The following is an 18,319-nucleotide window of genomic DNA, read 5'->3' on the forward strand; positions in this document are numbered from 1 at the left end:
TATCCCTCCAAACTTGTAGAAATAAAGATTATTATTATTATTATATTTTTTATTATTATTATCACACCGGCCGACTCCCACCAAGGCAGGGTGGCCCGAAAAAGAAAAACTTTCACCATCATTCACTCCATCACTGTCTTGCCAGAAGGGTGCTTTACACTACAGTTTTTAAACTGCAACATTAACACCCCTCCTTCAGAGTGCAGGCACCGTACTTCCCATCTCCAGGACTCAAGTCCGGCCTGCCGGTTTCCCTGAATCCCTTCATAAATGTTACTTTGCTCACACTCCAACAGCACGTCAAGTATTAAAAACCATTTGTCTCCATTCACTCCTATCAAACACGCTCACGCATGCCTGCTGGAAGTCCAAGCCCCTCGCACACAAAACCTCCTTTACCCCCTCCCTCCAACCCTTCCTAGGCCGACCCCTACCCCGCCTTCCTTCCACTACAGACTGATACACTCTTGAAGTCATTCTGTTTCGCTCCATTCTCTCTACATGTCCGAACCACCTCAACAACCCTTCCTCAGCCCTCTGGACAACAGTTTTGGTAATCCCGCACCTCCTCCTAACTTCCAAACTACGAATTCTCTGCATTATATTCACACCACACATTGCCCTCAGACATGACATCTCCACTGCCTCCAGCCTTCTCCTCGCTGCAACATTCATCACCCACGCTTCACACCCATATAAGAGCGTTGGTAAAACTATACTCTCATACATTCCCCTCTTTGCCTCCAAGGACAAAGTTCTTTGTCTCCACAGACTCCTAAGTGCACCACTCACTCTTTTTCCCTCATCAATTCTATGATTCACCTCATCTTTCATAGACCCATCCGCTGACACGTCCACTCCCAAATATCTGAATACGTTCACCTCCTCCATACTCTCTCCCTCCAATCTGATATTCAATCTTTCATCACCTAATCTTTTTGTTATCCTCATAACCTTACTCTTTCCTGTATTCACCTTTAATTTTCTTCTTTTGCACACCCTACCAAATTCATCCACCAATCTCTGCAACTTCTCTTCAGAATCTCCCAAGAGCACAGTGTCATCAGCAAAGAGCAGCTGTGACAACTCCCACTTTGTGTGTGATTCTTTATCTTTTAACTCCACGCCTCTTGCCAAGACCCTCGCATTTACTTCTCTTACAACCCCATCTATAAATATATTAAACAACCACGGTGACATCACACATCCTTGTCTAAGGCCTACTTTTACTGGGAAAAAATTCCCCTCTTTCCTACATACTCTAACTTGAGCCTCACTATCCTCGTAAAAACTCTTCACTGCTTTCAGTAACCTACCTCCTACACCATACACTTGCAACATCTGCCACATTGCCCCCCTATCCACCCTGTCATACGCCTTTTCCAAATCCATAAATGCCACAAAGACCTCTTTAGCCTTATCTAAATACTGTTCACTTATATGTTTCACTGTAAACACCTGGTCCACACACCCCCTACCTTTCCTAAAGCCTCCTTGTTCATCTGCTATCCTATTCTCCGTCTTACTCTTAATTCTTTCAATTATAACTCTACCATACACTTTACCAGGTACACTCAACAGACTTATCCCCCTATAATTTTTGCACTCTCTTTTATCCCCTTTGCCTTTATACAAAGGAACTATGCATGCTCTCTGCCAATCCCTAGGTACCTTACCCTCTTCCATACATTTATTAAATAATTGCACCAACCACTCCAAAACTATATCCCCACCTGCTTTTAACATTTCTATCTTTATCCCATCAATCCCGGCTGCCTTACCCCCTTTCATTTTACCTACTGCCTCACGAACTTCCCCCACACTCACAACTGACTCTTCCTCACTCCTACAAGATGTTATTCCTCCTTGCCCTATACACGAAATCACAGCTTCCCTATCTTCATCAACATTTAACAATTCCTCAAAATATTCCTTCCATCTTCCCAATACCTCTAACTCTCCATTTAATAACTCTCCTCTCCTATTTTTAACTGACAAATCCATTTGTTCTCTAGGCTTTCTTAACTTGTTAATCTCACTCCAAAACTTTTTCTTATTTTCAACAAAATTTGTTGATAACATCTCACCCACTCTCTCATTTGCTCTCTTTTTACATTGCTTCACCACTCTCTTAACTTCTCTCTTTTTCTCCATATACTCTTCCCTCCTTGCATCACTTCTACTTTGTAAAAACTTCTCATATGCTAACTTTTTCTCCCTTACTACTCTCTTTACATCATCATTCCACCAATCGCTCCTCTTCCCTCCTGCACCCACTTTCCTGTAACCACAAACTTCTGCTGAACACTCTAACACTACATTTTTAAACCTACCCCATACCTCTTCGACCCCATTGCCTATGCTCTCATTAGCCCATCTATCCTCCAATAGCTGTTTATATCTTACCCTAACTGCCTCCTCTTTTAGTTTATAAACCTTTACCTCTCTCTTCCCTGATGCTTCTATTCTCCTTGTATCCCATCTACCTTTTACTCTCAGTGTAGCTACAACTAGAAAGTGATCTGATATATCTGTGGCCCCTCTATAAACATGTACATCCTGAAGTCTACTCAACAGTCTTTTATCTACCAATACATAATCCAACAAACTACTGTCATTTCGCCCTACATCATATCGTGTATACTTATTTATCCTCTTTTTCTTAAAATATGTATTACCTATAACTAAACCCCTTTCTATACAAAGTTCAATCAAAGGGCTCCCATTATCATTTACACCTGGCACCCCAAACTTACCTACCACACCCTCTCTAAAAGTTTCTCCTACTTTAGCATTCAAGTCCCCTACCACAATTACTCTCTCACTTGGTTCAAAGGCTCCTATACATTCACTTAACATCTCCCAAAATCTCTCTCTCTCCTCTGCATTCCTCTCTTCTCCAGGTGCATACACGCTTATTATGACCCACTTCTCGCATCCAACCTTTACTTTAATCCACATAATTCTTGAATTTACACATTCATATTCTCTTTTCTCCTTCCATAACTGATCATTTAACATTACTGCTACCCCTTCCTTTGCTCTAACTCTCTCAGATACTCCAGATTTAATCCCATTTATTTCCCCCCACTGAAACTCTCCTACCCCCTTCAGCTTTGTTTCGCTTAGGGCCAGGACATCCAACTTCTTTTCATTCATAACATCAGCAATCATCTGTTTCTTGTCATCCGCACTACATCCACGCACATTTAAGCAACCCAGTTTTATAAAGTTTTTCTTCTTCTCTTTTTTAGTAATTGTATACAGGAGAAGGGGTTACTAGCCCATTGCTCCCGGCATTTTAGTCGCCTCATACGACACGCATGGCTTACGGAGGAAAGATTCTTTTCCACTTCCCCATGGACAATAGAAGAAATAAAAAGAACAAGAGCTATTTAGAAAAAGGAGAAAAACCTAGATGTATGTATATATATATATATGCATGTGCGTGTCTATGTATTATTTTTATAAGAGTGTGGGGTGTTTCTGACAGCTGCCTTTTGTTGAGTGATGATTAGTTTGAGATGGATTGTTGAAGTGAATCCCCAGGCACAGGTTATGTAATGTATGGGTAAATATAGGAAAAGTGAAGTATTAGTTGTGTAAACATGCAAGAATAAACATTGATTATAGAGTGGAAATATAAGTTTTGGGGCACTATTCTATGCCTGTGTTTGTGAGCGAGGGGAAGTGTATTTTCGTAGGTTATATATGTACGTACTAGGTAGTAGGTTGGTCGACAACAACCACCCAGGAAGGTACTACCGTCCTGCCAAGTGAATGTAAAATGAAAGCCTGTAATTGTTTTACATAAAGGTAAGATTGCTGGTGTCTTTCCGTCTCATAAACATGCAAGATTTCAGGTACATCTTGCTACTTCTGTTTATACTTAGGTCACACTACATATGCATGTACAAGCTTATATATACACATCCCTCTGGGTTTTCTTCTATTTTCTTACTAGTTCTTGTTCTTGTTTATTTCCTCTTATCTTCATGGGGAAGTAGAACAGAATTCTTCCTCCGTAAGTCGTGCGTGTCATAAGAGGACACTAAAATGCCGGGAGCAAGGGGCTTGTAACCCCTTCTCCTGTATACATAACTAAATTTATAAAGAAAACCTTTTGTTTTTCTTTTTAGGTCACCTTACCTTGGTGGGATATGGCCAGTTTGTTGAAAAAAAAAAATGTGTACACATCTCTATGGGGAAGTGGTGAAGACTCCTTCCGATGTAAGCTATGCATGTTGTAAGAGGCGACTAAAATGCCGGGAGTAAGGGGCTAGTAACTCCTCCTGTATAAACTACTAAATATAAGAGGAAGAAAAACTTTATGAAAGAATTTCTTCTTTTTTTAAGTTATGTTGTCTTGGTGGGAGATGGCCGGTGAGTTAAAACAAAAAAAATGTACATAATAGTCAGAGGGCTGAAGAGGGGTTATTGAAGTGGTTTGGTCATTTAGAGAGAATGGAACAAAGTAGAATGACTTGGAGAGCATATAAATCTGTAGGGAAAGGAAGGCAGGGTAGGGGTCATCCTTAAAAAGGTTGGAGGGAGGGGGTAAAGGAGATTTTGTAGGGGAGGGACTGGAACTTCCAACAAGCATGTGTGTTTGTGTGAGATAGGAGTGAATGGAGATGAATGGTTTTTTGGACTTGATGAGCTGTTGGAGTATGAGCAGAGTAATACTGGTTAGCTGGACCTGAGTCCTGGAAATGGGAAGTACAATGCCTGCACTTTCAAGGAGGGGTTTGGGGTATTGGCAGTCTGGAGGAACGTCTAAGCTTTCGTATCTGAGCACCTCTGCAAAGACAGTAATTATGAATGAGTGATGGTGAAAGTGTTGAATGATGATGAAAGATTTTTCTTTCTTTGCGAGGTTTTCCTTCTTTTTGGGTCACCTGCCTTGGTGGGAGATGGATGACGTGTTAAATAAAAAACAAGCAGTGCTTATACCAGTTGAACATTGTGTTTGCAGACATTACACCTGGGTGCCTGAGCTACCAACACAACTTGCAGACTGGAACATGGATTACACCGAAGGCCTGAGAGCAGCAGTTATTCGTTCCTTGTTTTTTATGTATGCTCCGTTTTCTGCTCGGATAGCAGGAAAAAAGCCTTTACGTGCTGACCCTACACAACTGCTGCGCTCTCAGTGTGTGTTGCAGTGGCATGTTGTAAGTAACCTTTACTCTGTGATGTTGATGCTTGCTTTGAAGAACAACAAATAATAGCTTAACCCTCAAACTGTCCAAACGTAGATCTACGTTTTCACTGCTAGCACTCTGAATATTTTGAATTTTTTTTTTAATTAAAGAGGGCAGTTTTCTGTGTGTAAAATTTTTAGGGTCAGTACCTACCAAGATATAAGGCCATGAAGTTGGCACTGGATGCTCACCTGATGGCAACATTGAGTCCTGTAGCTTGCAGAAGTGTTGCCTAAATACCTTTTATTCTTGTTTTTATTTTAATATATATAATTTTTATGTTTGATAATTACAATTTATAGTAGTTCTTGTGATTTTATAGCTAATCTTTGTTTTGACACTAATACAGTGGACCCCCGCATAACGATTACCTCCGAATGTGACCAATTATGTAAGTGTATTTATGTAAGTGCGTTTGTATGTGTATGTTTGGGGGTCTGAAATGGACTAATCTACTTCACAATATTTCTTATGGGAACAAATTCGGTCAGTACTGGCACCTGAACATACTTCTGGAGTGAAAAAATATCGTTAACCGGGGGTCCACTGTATTAGGTACTGAAATAGTAATCAAATAGTCACAGACACACGTGACAGGTGAACATTTTAACCTGTCTTGGTCACATACTTCTTTCTTTCAACACATTGGCCGTATCCCACCGAGGCGGGGTGGCCCAAAAGGAAAAACGAAAGTTTCTCCTTTTACATTTAGTAATATATACAGGAGAAGGGGTTACTAGGCCCTTGCTCCTGGCATTTTAGTCGCCTCTTACAACACGCATGGCTTACGGAGGAAGAATTCTGATCCACTTCCCCATGGAGATAAGAGGAAATAGACAAGAACAAGAACTAGGAAGAAAATAGAAGAAAACCCTGAGGGGTATGTATATATATGCTTGTACATGTATGTGCAGTGTGACCTAAGTGTAAGTAGAAGTAGCAAGACGTACCTGAAATCTTGCATGTTTATGAAACAGAAAAAAGGACACCAGCAATCCTACCATCATGTAAAACAATTACAGGCTTTCATTTTACACTCACTTGACAGGACGGTAGTACCTCCCTGGGCGGTTGCTGTCTACCAACCTACTACCTAAATTGGTCACATACTATTGTCTAGAATTATATACAGTGTTTATAGGTCCCAGCAATGTTTTAGACATGCTGGAGTATAAGGAACTCCTTGAAGCACAGTGCAAGATGAGTGTCACTCCACTGCTGACAGTGCAGCAGTGGAGTGACATTTGATGATCATGCACTGCCTTGGCTCTCTTTGTTTTCACTGTTACACGTGAGCATGTCTGTCTATCTATCTGTCTGTCTCGCTCTGTCTCTGCTTATCTGCCTGTGTCTCTGTCTTCCTTTCTCTCTTTCTATCTCAGAGAGCCATTCACGAACCAATGGGTATTACACATGATGCAGAGTCGTCACATCTGATTCCTGAACAAGCAGAAATGCATATTACTTACCAGTCATGCTTATTATGCCTTACATCTACAAGCACAGTATAGCACTTTGTCTGAATTTTTTTTTTGCATTATCCTAGGTAATATACACTATGAATGATAACTGTACTTATGTGTACCTGTGAGATAGAGAGAGAGAGATACAGACAGATGGAGATAGAAACAGCCAAAGTCAATCAGCCACCCACCCCGCCGGCCTGCTGAACACTTATTACACATTCCAGAATCCTTTCTCTTTAGTTAAAGCATAGGATATGGGACATTCTGGCAGTATGACACTACCAGTGGTATCAAAATTCAAAGAATGTGGCACAGATGTTGCACATGAGTTATTACTAAGGTTTTTGATATTTCCTCAACCACATCTATCTCAAAGCCACAAAATTCTGGGTCATCATCACTTTTCTCTTAAAAGGGGATTGTTAATACGACATGATATTAGTGAATCCTAGGTATTTGCCATGCTGTTTGCTCTAGCTGGTGCTCAGTTGAACTGGTGCTCTCACAAGGTACTAAGTGGACCCAGATTTTTTTAATACTGCTCATGATGAGTGTTAAGACCCATTCTATACTGACTGGGCATCTCAGGCCACTCGTGTCAAATATGGAGGCAGGAAAAATAAAACGTTGATCTACGCTTGGAGCTCTAGCAGTGAAATTATAGATCTACGTTTGGACAGTTTAACCCTTTCAGGGTCGAGAGGCCCTCTCCTAAACTCGTTCTCAGGGTCGAAATTTTTTTGGAAAAAAAAAAATTATTTTTTATGAAATGATAGAGAATCTTTTCCCGTTAGTAATGACACAAACAGTATGAAATTTGATGGAAAACTTACGGAATTATGCTCTCGCAAAGTTAGCGGTCTCGACAATGTTTACACATTGGCGATTTCACCCAATTTGAGCCATATTTTCAGCCAATTCCAGTGTACTAGTCGACGAAAATCATATCTATTTCACTAGAAATCCATTTTTTTCTATCTAATGAGTACAAGAAACCACCCATTTACTGATTTCAACTATCCAATAAAGTGGTCAGAATTTGGCAATTTTGCCAATTTCACACAAATTTCAGATGCCAATTTCCAAATAGGGTTCAGAATAAATAAGACAGACATTCCTGGCACTAAAATAACATTTTCTCTGTTCATTAGTCACGTCCCCAGGCCCCTCTTACATCTCTTTTGCTTTCCACTTTGAATTTTTATTCTCACAAAAAAATAGAAGATTTACTGTTATGCAGACTACTGCATTAGTGTAGAAATGGTGTAGAAATGGTATAAATAATATCAGCACACTTGTGAAAGAATATTAGACTCACCAGTTGACGTGTATGGGCCGTGTATTGAACTTTGTCAAAAATCGAACATTTCTGCTATTTTGAGCTCAATTTCAAGGTACTTTTCTTTATGAAACCAATCAAAATCATCTCAATTTCTGCAATATGTCTTCCATTCTATAAAACAAGACCAGGAAAACTAGAATACAACAATAAATAGCATACGAAAATACACTGCAGAGTCGCTGTTTTAAACCAAAAACATGGTTGGAGTTTTCTTTTTCCCATTGTGCACTGTGTGCTGCAGGATTTTTTTTATACTTTGCACACTGACCACATAGACCCATTCTTTCATATGTAGGCCTACCAGCTTTCTCTTACTAGATTTGAAGGCACTAGATTTTAGGATTACTAGTACAGTGGACCCCCGGTATTCGATGGCATCGGAATCCGATAAATCCGGTATTCGATGCATTTTAATTCAAAAATTTCGCCTCGGTATCTGATCGAAAACCCGATATTCGATGTAATTCGTACGAGACATGTCCATGTGTGGCCTGAACTGCCCTGTGTGTGCCAGTGTTTACAAGTCAGGCAGTGTGCGCGCATCTAAGGATACATTCGATACATTCCATATTATCGCTGTTTTTGGTGCTTGTTTCTGCAAAATAAGTCACCATGGGCCCCAAGAAAGCTTTTAGTGCCAACCCTTCGAGAAAAAAGGTGCTGATGACTATTGAAATGAAGAGAGAGATAATTGCAAAGTATGAAAGTGGAGTGCTTGTGTCGGAGCTGGCCAGGTTGTATAGTAAACCCCAATCAACCATCTCTACTATAGTGACCAGGAAAACAGCAATCAAGGAAGCTGTTCTTGCAAAAGGTGCAACTGTGATTACGAAACAGTGACCGCAAGTGTTAGAAGATGTTGAGAGACTGTTATTGGTGTGGATAAATGAAAAACAGATAGCAGGAGATAGCATCTCTCAAGTGATCATTTGTGAAAAGGCTAGGCAGTTGCATGACGATTTGGTAAAGAAATTGCCTGCAACTAGTGACTATATTGTGTGCGCAATTAGTGTATATTTCAATTATATTATTGTTCAAGGCCCTTAACTATCTTTTGCTAACTAGTACCAACTACCTCATATATTTTTTTTCTACTTTTTTTATTCTTTTGCTACCTTAACTTGTATATTTTATCTTGTCAATTTAAATCTAGTTATACTCTAATTCTTGTAAACAACTTATATAACACCTTAGTGCAATTACAATTGAGAGTCTTGTGCCTTTTTTATATTATTAGATTAAACTCAGTTGTACTATAGTCAATACCAAATTCATTATATTAGACCATATTGCAATTACTAGTGAGAGACTGGTGCTATTTTTAATTTGTATTTTTATATTATTAGATTAAACTCAGTTGTACTATAGTCAATACCAAATTCATTATATTAGACCATATTGCAATTACTAGTGAGAGACTGGTGCTATTTTTAATTTGTATTGTTATATTATTAGATTAAATCTAGTTGTACGATAGCTCATTCTAGCTCAAAACATAGACTCCACAAAAGTCATTATATTAGACCTTAGTGCAATTATTTGTTTACCACTTTATTGTTCACCACAACTTATATTAGTCCCTTTTATATTATAATTTTATATTATAATTCTAACTTTAAAGAATTACCTTTAAAGTACTACCTGCTATCATATTCCCAAGCTCCATTATTTGATCATCACTTTATTTGTTCACCACAAATTATTTTAGTCCCTTTTATATTGTCTCCTTTATTTTAGCTTCAAAAAACTACCTTAGCTCATTATTTTTACATTTGTTAAATAATTCAGTTGCTATTTTTTTAGCTTTAGAATATTTACTTTGTTTTATACTTAATTCTAACTATAGATTCACTACAAATCTTATGATTACAACCATTGATCCTGATACCAACCTCTTATTTAATGACTTAAATGATTCAAACAGTTACTGTAATTACTACACAGCAGAATAATCAAAGGCACTTCTCAGAGCCAACAACAACATAACTATCTTTAACTACAATATCAGATCTTTAAGCAAGCATTACGATGACCTCCTAGCATTACTAAATTCCTTGCATGCCAATATGTCCATCATTACACTAACTGAAACCTGGCTAAAGCCTGATACTACAGATGTCTATGCCATTCCTGGTTACACAGCCATACACAACTGTAGGCCAGACCAACAAGGGGGTGGCACAGCTATATACTACTCAGACCAACTAGAATGTATCACTAATACTTGCACAAGGGATGAACATGGGGAATATATAATAGCTAAATTCAAATCCAAATACCTACAAAAACCTCTCACAGTGATAAACATCTACAGAGTTCCACAATCAACCATTAGCCAATTTAGTCAAAACCTAGGAAGTATGATAACTGATGCACGCATGAACAAAGATCACTTACTACTCTCAGGTGACTTCATAACCCTTTCAGGGTCCGTGCCGTAGATCTACGGCTTTAGATTCAGGGTTCAAACCGTAGATCTATGCCATGAGCTCAGCTCACTCTGATAAGCTGTGAGTGGTAAATTTGGGCCTAGATATGAGAGAATACATCTATGTGGTATGTGTGCACCACATAAAACAAACCCTGCAGCAAACAGTGCATAATGAGAGAAAAAAAACGAGACCGTGATTTTCGATTAAAACAGCGACTTTGCAGTGTCTTTTCGTATGTTTTTTAAAGTTGTATTTGCGATTTCTTGGTCTCATTTGATAGAATGGAAGATATATTACAGAAATAGAGATGATTTTCATTGGTTTTAGCACTGGAAATGGCTTGAAACTGAGCTCAAATTAGCGGAAATGTTAAATTTTTGCCGATGTTCAAGAGCAAACAAACAACCTCACACTTCTAATACACGCCAGCTGGTGGGTCTAATATACATTCACAAATGTGGTGATGATATTTATACAATTATTACAATATTGCATAACAGTATTATTATTATAATCAAAAAGAAGCGCTAAGCCACATGCAATAAATCTTCTACTTTTTGGTTGGAATAAAAATTCATCATGCGAATAAAAAATTAAAATGGAATTCATTTGTAAAGCCTCAAAATGTAACTAATGAACAGAGAAAATGTTAGTTTAGTGCCAGGAATACCTACACTGCTTATTCTTGACCCTATTTTGAAATTGGAATACAGTGGACCCCCGGTTAACGATATTTTTTCACTCCATAAGTATGTTCAGGTGCCAGTACTGACCGAATTTATTCCCATAAGGAATATTGTGAAGTAGATTAATCCATTTCAGACCCCCAAACATACACGTACAAACGCACTTACATAAATACACTTACATAATTGGTCGCATTCGGAGGTAATCGTTATGCGGGGGTCCACTGTATTTTGAACCTTGTGTTAAATTGGCCAAATTACCAATTTCCGATCACTTTATTTTGTAGTTGAAACAGTTGACTTGGCAATTTCTTGTGCTCAATAGCTAGTGAAATAGCTAAGAATTTGACTGGAATAATGTAATTGGCCTAAAATGGGAGTCAAAGTCAGCAAAATCGGCGACTCGTAAATATCGCTGACACATCAAAATTAGCGAGAGCATAATTTCGTCAATTTTCCATCAAACTTCGTACTTTTCATTTTATTACCTTCAGAAAAAGATTCTCTACGATTTCATAAGAAAAAATGACAAAATTATTTTTTGAAAATTCTTGAACCCTGGTGCGCACTTTGAAATTTGGCCTCTGGACCCTGAAAGGGTTAAGTTTTCTCAACCTGAACAGAAGGTTTTGACGTTTTTTCGTTAGACACTCAATGATGAACACTCCATTTTTCATTGTAATTGCTGATTTAATTAAGTCCTTTCTTTTATCATATGAATGAAGTCTGATCATGATACTGTGTTTACTACCTTGTTTTCCTACCAAACGTGTTTCTTTGATTTCATTGTTTTGGACGATAACTTTTACGTGGTCCTGTTTTATCCTGATAGCAGTTTCTTTGCACTGTTCTTGGGTTATGTCACTAGGAATGTGAGGGCTGTTTATTATAACTGCATCAGACAACTTATCTTGTTCAGTTTTGTCATCTTGGAAATCAAGGTATTCATTCAGTCGAGTGTGCATGTTCTGATTCCAGTCCTTGATTGCTTCTTCAACCTTCATATTTAGGGTTGTTATTTGCTCAGTGTGACTGGCTATTGCTGTTTTCAGAGTATTTTCTGTGTCAGCGCTTCCCAATATAATCTTCTCTTCAAGGTTTTGGATCTTGTTCTCGAGGTTGGTTATCTTGGATTCTCGTCGCGCAAGTCTTGCTTTAATATCTTTGATTTCGTTTTCTAGAGCAACGATGTAGTCCCTGATATTGTCAGGAATAATCATACCTGAGTTATCATGGGTGAATCCTTTGAAGGGAGTGGAGTTGGAGGGGGAGTCAGCCATGTTTGTTGTTGTTGTTACCTGGGTGGTGGTGGTGAGGGGGGTTAATGATACACCGGCGTCCTGCTGGGTAGACAAGTTGAGTTCTAGGGTCCTTGGCATTATTCTTTTCTTACTGCTGTTGTTTCTTCTGCGATATCCTTTCATAGTATCACTAAAGTAGATACTGTGTAGCTATGGCGGAGAAGGCTTGATTTCCCTGAGCTTAGGTTAAGTGATTGTCTGGCATCGGAGGCAGTGTTTGGGTTAGCAGGGCTGTCTTCCTTAGATCTTCTATTTTGTCAGGATTTGGGTTACATTCTTAGTATTCTTGGGTCATTTTGTGGTCTACATGGGTTCATGTAGTTGTACCTTCAATTAGGCCATCACAAGCTTTGATAAGCGATGGTTTCTTGAAGAATAAGAGCTGCTAGGATGCCGCTGCTGCTGTGAAATTACCTCAGCCTGGCTCGTTTATAAAACGTGCGTTTGCCTGGTTTGTTTACATAACTCCGCCTGTCCTCTCTCATGTACTCATTCTCTCTCTCATTTATTCATTTTATCTCGTTTACTCACCCCTGACCCTACATTAGACTACAAATATTTTAAGGTAAGTAATGAGTGAACTGTATATGCATTTTATCACTTTGGGATGCTTAAATATCATAGAATAGTATGTGTGGGTGGGGTGGTCTGGCTGGCTGCCATATATACCGCACTTGATTTCTTACAATAAATACAGTGGAACCTCAAAAATCGAACTTAATCCGTTCCATGGGCTAGTTCTAAATTCGAAAAGTCTGAAATTCGAAGCAATATTTCCCATAAGAAATAATGGAAATACAATTAATCCATTCCAGAAACCCAAAAATATTCACACAAAAAATACATTTTATAGAGATTAATTACAGTTTTACATACAACAAATACTATAGTTTTCAATTATGTACAGTAATACATATAAAATAACATTTTTACTTATCTTTATTGAAGATTAGTGATGGCATCTGGAAGGTAGAGAGGAGGAGAGAGGGAGTTGGGGTTAGTGTTTGGAAGGAGAATCCCCCTCCATGAGGACTTCAGGTAAATCCCTCTCTGGGGTTACTTCCCTTCTCTGTCTTTTAATGCCACTAGGACCAGCTTGAGAGTTACTGGACCCCTGTCTCACAAAATAACTGTCCACAGTCCTCTATTTCTGGTGCCTCTTTAACCCTTTGACTGTTTTCGACATATAAATACGTCTTACGAGCCAATGTTTCTGACGTATATATACTCAATAATTCTGGCGGCTTCAAATCAAGCGGGAGAAAGCTGGTAGGCCAACATGTGAGAGAATGGGTCTGTGTGGTCAGTGTGCACCACATAAAAAAAATCCTGCAGCACACATTGCGTAATGAGAAAAAAAAAACTCTGATCGTTTTTTTGGAATAAAACGCCGACTTTGAGGTGTATTTTCGTATAGTATTTATCGTTGTATTCGCGTTTTCATGGTCTTAGGTGATAAAATGGAAAACATATTACAGAAATAGAGATGATTGTCATTACTTAGACGATGAAAACGACCTTGAAACTGAGCTCAAAGTAGCGGAAATGTTCGATTTTTACCAATGTTCAGGAGTAAACAAATCACACCACACGTCCAATACATGTCAACTGGGGAGTCTAATATTCTTTCACTAGTGCACTGATATTATTACTGTTATGCAGTAGTCTGCATAACAGTAAATTTTGTATTTTTTTGTATGAATAAAAAATCAAAATAGAAAGCAATAATAATATAAGAGGGGCCTAGAGATGTGACTAATGAACAGAGGATATGTTATTTTATTGCCACGAATGTCTACCTTGTTTATTCTGGACCCTATTTTGAAATTGGCATCTTTTTTAGTTTGCGTGAAATTGGCCAAATTGCCAATTTCTGACCTCCATATTGGGTAGTCCAAATTAGTAAATGGGAGGTTTCTTGTACTCAGCTGATAGATAAAATGGAGTTCTAAAGAAATAGCTATGAGTTTGGTCAACTGGAACAATGGAATTGGCTGAAAATAGGGCTCAAAGTCGGCGAAATCGCCGATATGCATATGTCGCCGAGACCACTAACTTCGCGGGAGCATAATTCCATGAGTTTTCGACCAAATTTCGAACTTTTGGTGTCATTACCATCGGGAAAAGATTCTCTATCATTTCATAAGAAAAAATAAATTTTGTTTTTTTTCAAAAATTGAGCGACATAGAATGACAGTTTCAGAAAGGGGCCTGAAACAGTCAAAGGGTTAACATTTCCCTAAAATGGGACATGGTTCTGTCACTGAACTTGTTGCAAAGATGGCTTGTTTCAGCTTGCTCAGGGTGGTACTTCTGCACAAACATTTGGACATCATTCCACTTGGCACAAATCCCCTTAATCTTTGAAGAAGGCACCTCATCCACTCCCTATATTAACACCTTTCACAACATTGGCTTCCTTGATTTGTTCTTTCTTTGATAGGATAGAACCAATGGTTGACTTGTTTTTCCCATACATCCTGGCAAGCTCAACAAGTCTCACATCACTCTCATACTTCTGTATTATTTCCTTCTTCACATCTATGGTGTTTCTCACTTTCTTTACCACAGGGGTACCACTAGCAAGTTTCTTTGGGCCCATGGTAGCTTATTTCACACTCCCACAAGCACTAAACACAACGAAATAATCGTAAAATGCGTGAATGAGAGCGCAGGTTAGTGTTCACTCAAGCATAAACAAAGCTAGACTGCTCACGGCGCCTGCGCGGGAACGTGGACAGAGCGGGTGGTAGACAGGTCCCGTACCCGGCGGTCCGAAAATAGGGGCGCGTTCGATAATAGGGACACAGTTTGTCCGAGAAAATGGTCCTATTTTCGAAATGTTCGATATATCATACGTTCGATTTTTGAGGTTCCACTGTACTACTCATCTCACCCTAGATTAAGACTACAAATATTTTAAGGTAAGTAATAAGTGCACTATGTGTGTATTTTACTTTTTTATTGTTTTTAATGCCTGGTTCTATTGCTAACTTAATATATGTTAGTGTAAACTTGTTATCTTGTTTTTGTATGCATTTATAAGGGGAAAAAAAGGGTGTTCCACTTTACGGCGACTTCCGCTTTACGGCGGTAGCCTGGAGCCTAACCTGCTGTATAAGTGGGGCCCTACTGTACAACCATCGGCTTCAGTACCAGAGCGTCTACCATCTACCTCAGCCCAGTAGGGCCACAGCATAACTCTCCACTCTCATCACAATCATCAACAAACACCAGCACCCACAATTTAAGGTAAGAAACACTATTACAGTAGGGCCCCGCTTTACGGCGTTCCGCTAATACGGTCATTTCAAATTATGACCAAAACTCACTATACGGCTCCCCCCACCTGACTTTCTAATACGGTCACCGCGCCCCACCTGGTTTGTTTACATTCTCTGTGAGATCCGTAAGCACTAAGTCTCTCCATTATGTCTGGAAACTCCAAAATTTTAAGTGTTTTTAAAAGTTATTTCTGATAATTATACTTATGAAACTCCAAAATTTTAAGTGTTTTTAAAAGTTATTTCATATTTTATTTATACTACTCTGATAATTATACTTATGTATACCTGTACTTAAATAAACTTACATACTGTGCTGGCATGCAGGTACACATTAAAATCAGTAAGAGTGTCTTATGTCTCCAGACGTTATATTAGCAATGATAATAATAATCATCAAGTCTCATTAAATGTCGTATATTACGTTAATATACATATTTTCATTCATCCATCTATGATATTTTTTCAAAATTATATAATAAACACGATACATAACATATAAAGATGATAAATACACCCCACAGTAGAATAAATAAACATAAATATGAAATGTGGTAGCAGACGACTTGCACAAGTGACGCCATATTAGAAATAATAATAATAATAATGATCACCGAGTCTCATTAAATGTCGTATATTACGTTAATATACACATTTTCATTAATCCATCCATGATATTTTTTTCAAAATTATATAATAAACATGATACATAACATATAAAGATGATAAATACACCCCACAATAGAATAAATAAACATAAACACATACTGTATACAACAAATTTCCCAAAAAATTTCCAAGACCATAGGCATACTATTTATTTATTTATTTATTTATTTATTTATTTAGTAATTTGAGCATACATACAGAGGTACAAAAAAATACAGGTAAGAGCAGCATGCCAAAGCCACTTATATGCATAGCATTACGGTACTATGTTCCACAGTCAGCCCTCCTGGCCCTATATCACTCTCTTATTTACCCCTATCTCACCTATGGAATTTGTGCATGGGGCTCAACAACAATAAACCATCTCAGACCATTAATTACCCAACAAAAGGCTGCAGTCAAAATGATAACAAATTCCCACTACAGGCAGCATACGCCACCAATATTCAAAACTCTGAACCTACTCACAATACAAAACATCCATACTTATTACTGCACCTACTACATACATAGAACACTTAACTCTGACATAAACCCTCCCCTCAAACATCTCCTTACCAACCTTAACAGAACACATGACCATAACACAAGGCACAGATCACTCTTTGATGTTCCTCGTGTCCATCTCACACTATGCAAAAACTCAATGCACATAAAAGGCCCTAAAATCTGGAATTCATTACCTGTGAATATAAAAGAAACACTGTCTGTTTATAAATTCAAGTCTCTTCTCAAATATCACTTACTCACCCACAACTAAATAAATACTGAATAATTGTATCTCATAAATTGTATCTCATATATGTATCTCATTATTGTATCTCATAAATGTCAACCTGTGACCCAATCAAACTTTGTTACTATTTAACTTCATTACCTAACAGAATACTCCATTCTACTGATTACACAGCAACACAGTAAATGACCATATGACCTGTCTTTGTAATACTCATTTGTACTAAATTGTTATCTGTTTTACAATAATTTTTGTACCACTGAATATATCATTGCTTAGTTAATTTTAAGCCTGCCCATAATGCTCTGCATACAAGGGGCTTTGGCATGCTGCACTTTAAAAATTGTATTCCTTGTACTTCTCTGTATCATGTTCAAATTAATAAATAAATAAATAAATAAATAAATAAATAAATATGAGATGTGGTAGCCAGATACCTTGTACAAGTGTCACCAAAATAACATTTTCTCTAATCTAACATAAGAGAAAATGTGTTACTGGGGGTAACTGTAGAAAATTATTCCGTTTGTATGTATGTAAGTTTATTCAGGTATACACAAATACAGTCACATAGATTATTGCAGCGCTGTATAGCCCTTGTGGCTTAGCGCTTCTTTTTTATTATAATAATAATAGTACATAGATTATCATACATATCAGCATATGTGTAGAGAACCCCGGATAACCCAAAAAAGTCAAACCGAGTGACTTATTTCCATTGCCTTCACTCAGAGTGTCATTTCTTCACAAAATGATGTTACATGAGAATGGGAGTGTTCTTCTTTATTTATTCTACCGTATCAATGTAGAGACAACGTGTACACAATGTAACTTGTACACAAACCAGACGTGTACACTTTGTTTGTTTACAAAACTTACCTTTGCCTGGTTTGTTTACGTAACTCTGCGCCTGTCCTCTCTCATGCACTCATTCTTTCTCTCACTCATTTATTCGTTTTATCTCATTTACTTACTCCTGACCCTACATTGAGACTACAAATATTTTAAGGTAAGTAATGAGTGAACTGTAGTATATACATTTTATTGCTCTGGGAAGCTTAAATATCATAGAATATGTGTGGGTGGGTTGGCCTGGTATGGTAGCCCGGCTGACTACAATACACACTACACTTGATTTCTTACAATAATGCTACTCATCTCACCCTAGATTAAGACTACAAATATTTTAAAGTAAGTAA

At 38.0% G+C, this 18,319-nt stretch overlaps 1 protein-coding gene across 11 annotated transcripts in view; it reads left to right on the forward strand.

Moving 5' to 3' along the window:
* Positions 1–18,319, forward strand: part of fsd (transmembrane protein fates-shifted) — a 341,565-nt gene that overhangs the window by 145,543 nt on the left and 177,703 nt on the right. For all 11 annotated transcript variants that reach the window (XR_011392114.1, XM_070085985.1, XM_070085987.1 and 8 more), the window contains one exon: positions 4,976–5,174. Coding sequence is in view for 10 of the 11 variants with exons in the window: in XM_070085985.1 (XP_069942086.1) it covers positions 4,976–5,174 (199 nt within the window). In the remaining variant the exon portion in view is untranslated. The remainder of the gene's footprint in view (positions 1–4,975; positions 5,175–18,319) is intronic.

This window comes from Cherax quadricarinatus, chromosome 17, assembly GCF_038502225.1.
Source record: "Cherax quadricarinatus isolate ZL_2023a chromosome 17, ASM3850222v1, whole genome shotgun sequence".
NCBI classification, from domain to species: Eukaryota; Metazoa; Arthropoda; class Malacostraca; order Decapoda; family Parastacidae; genus Cherax; species Cherax quadricarinatus.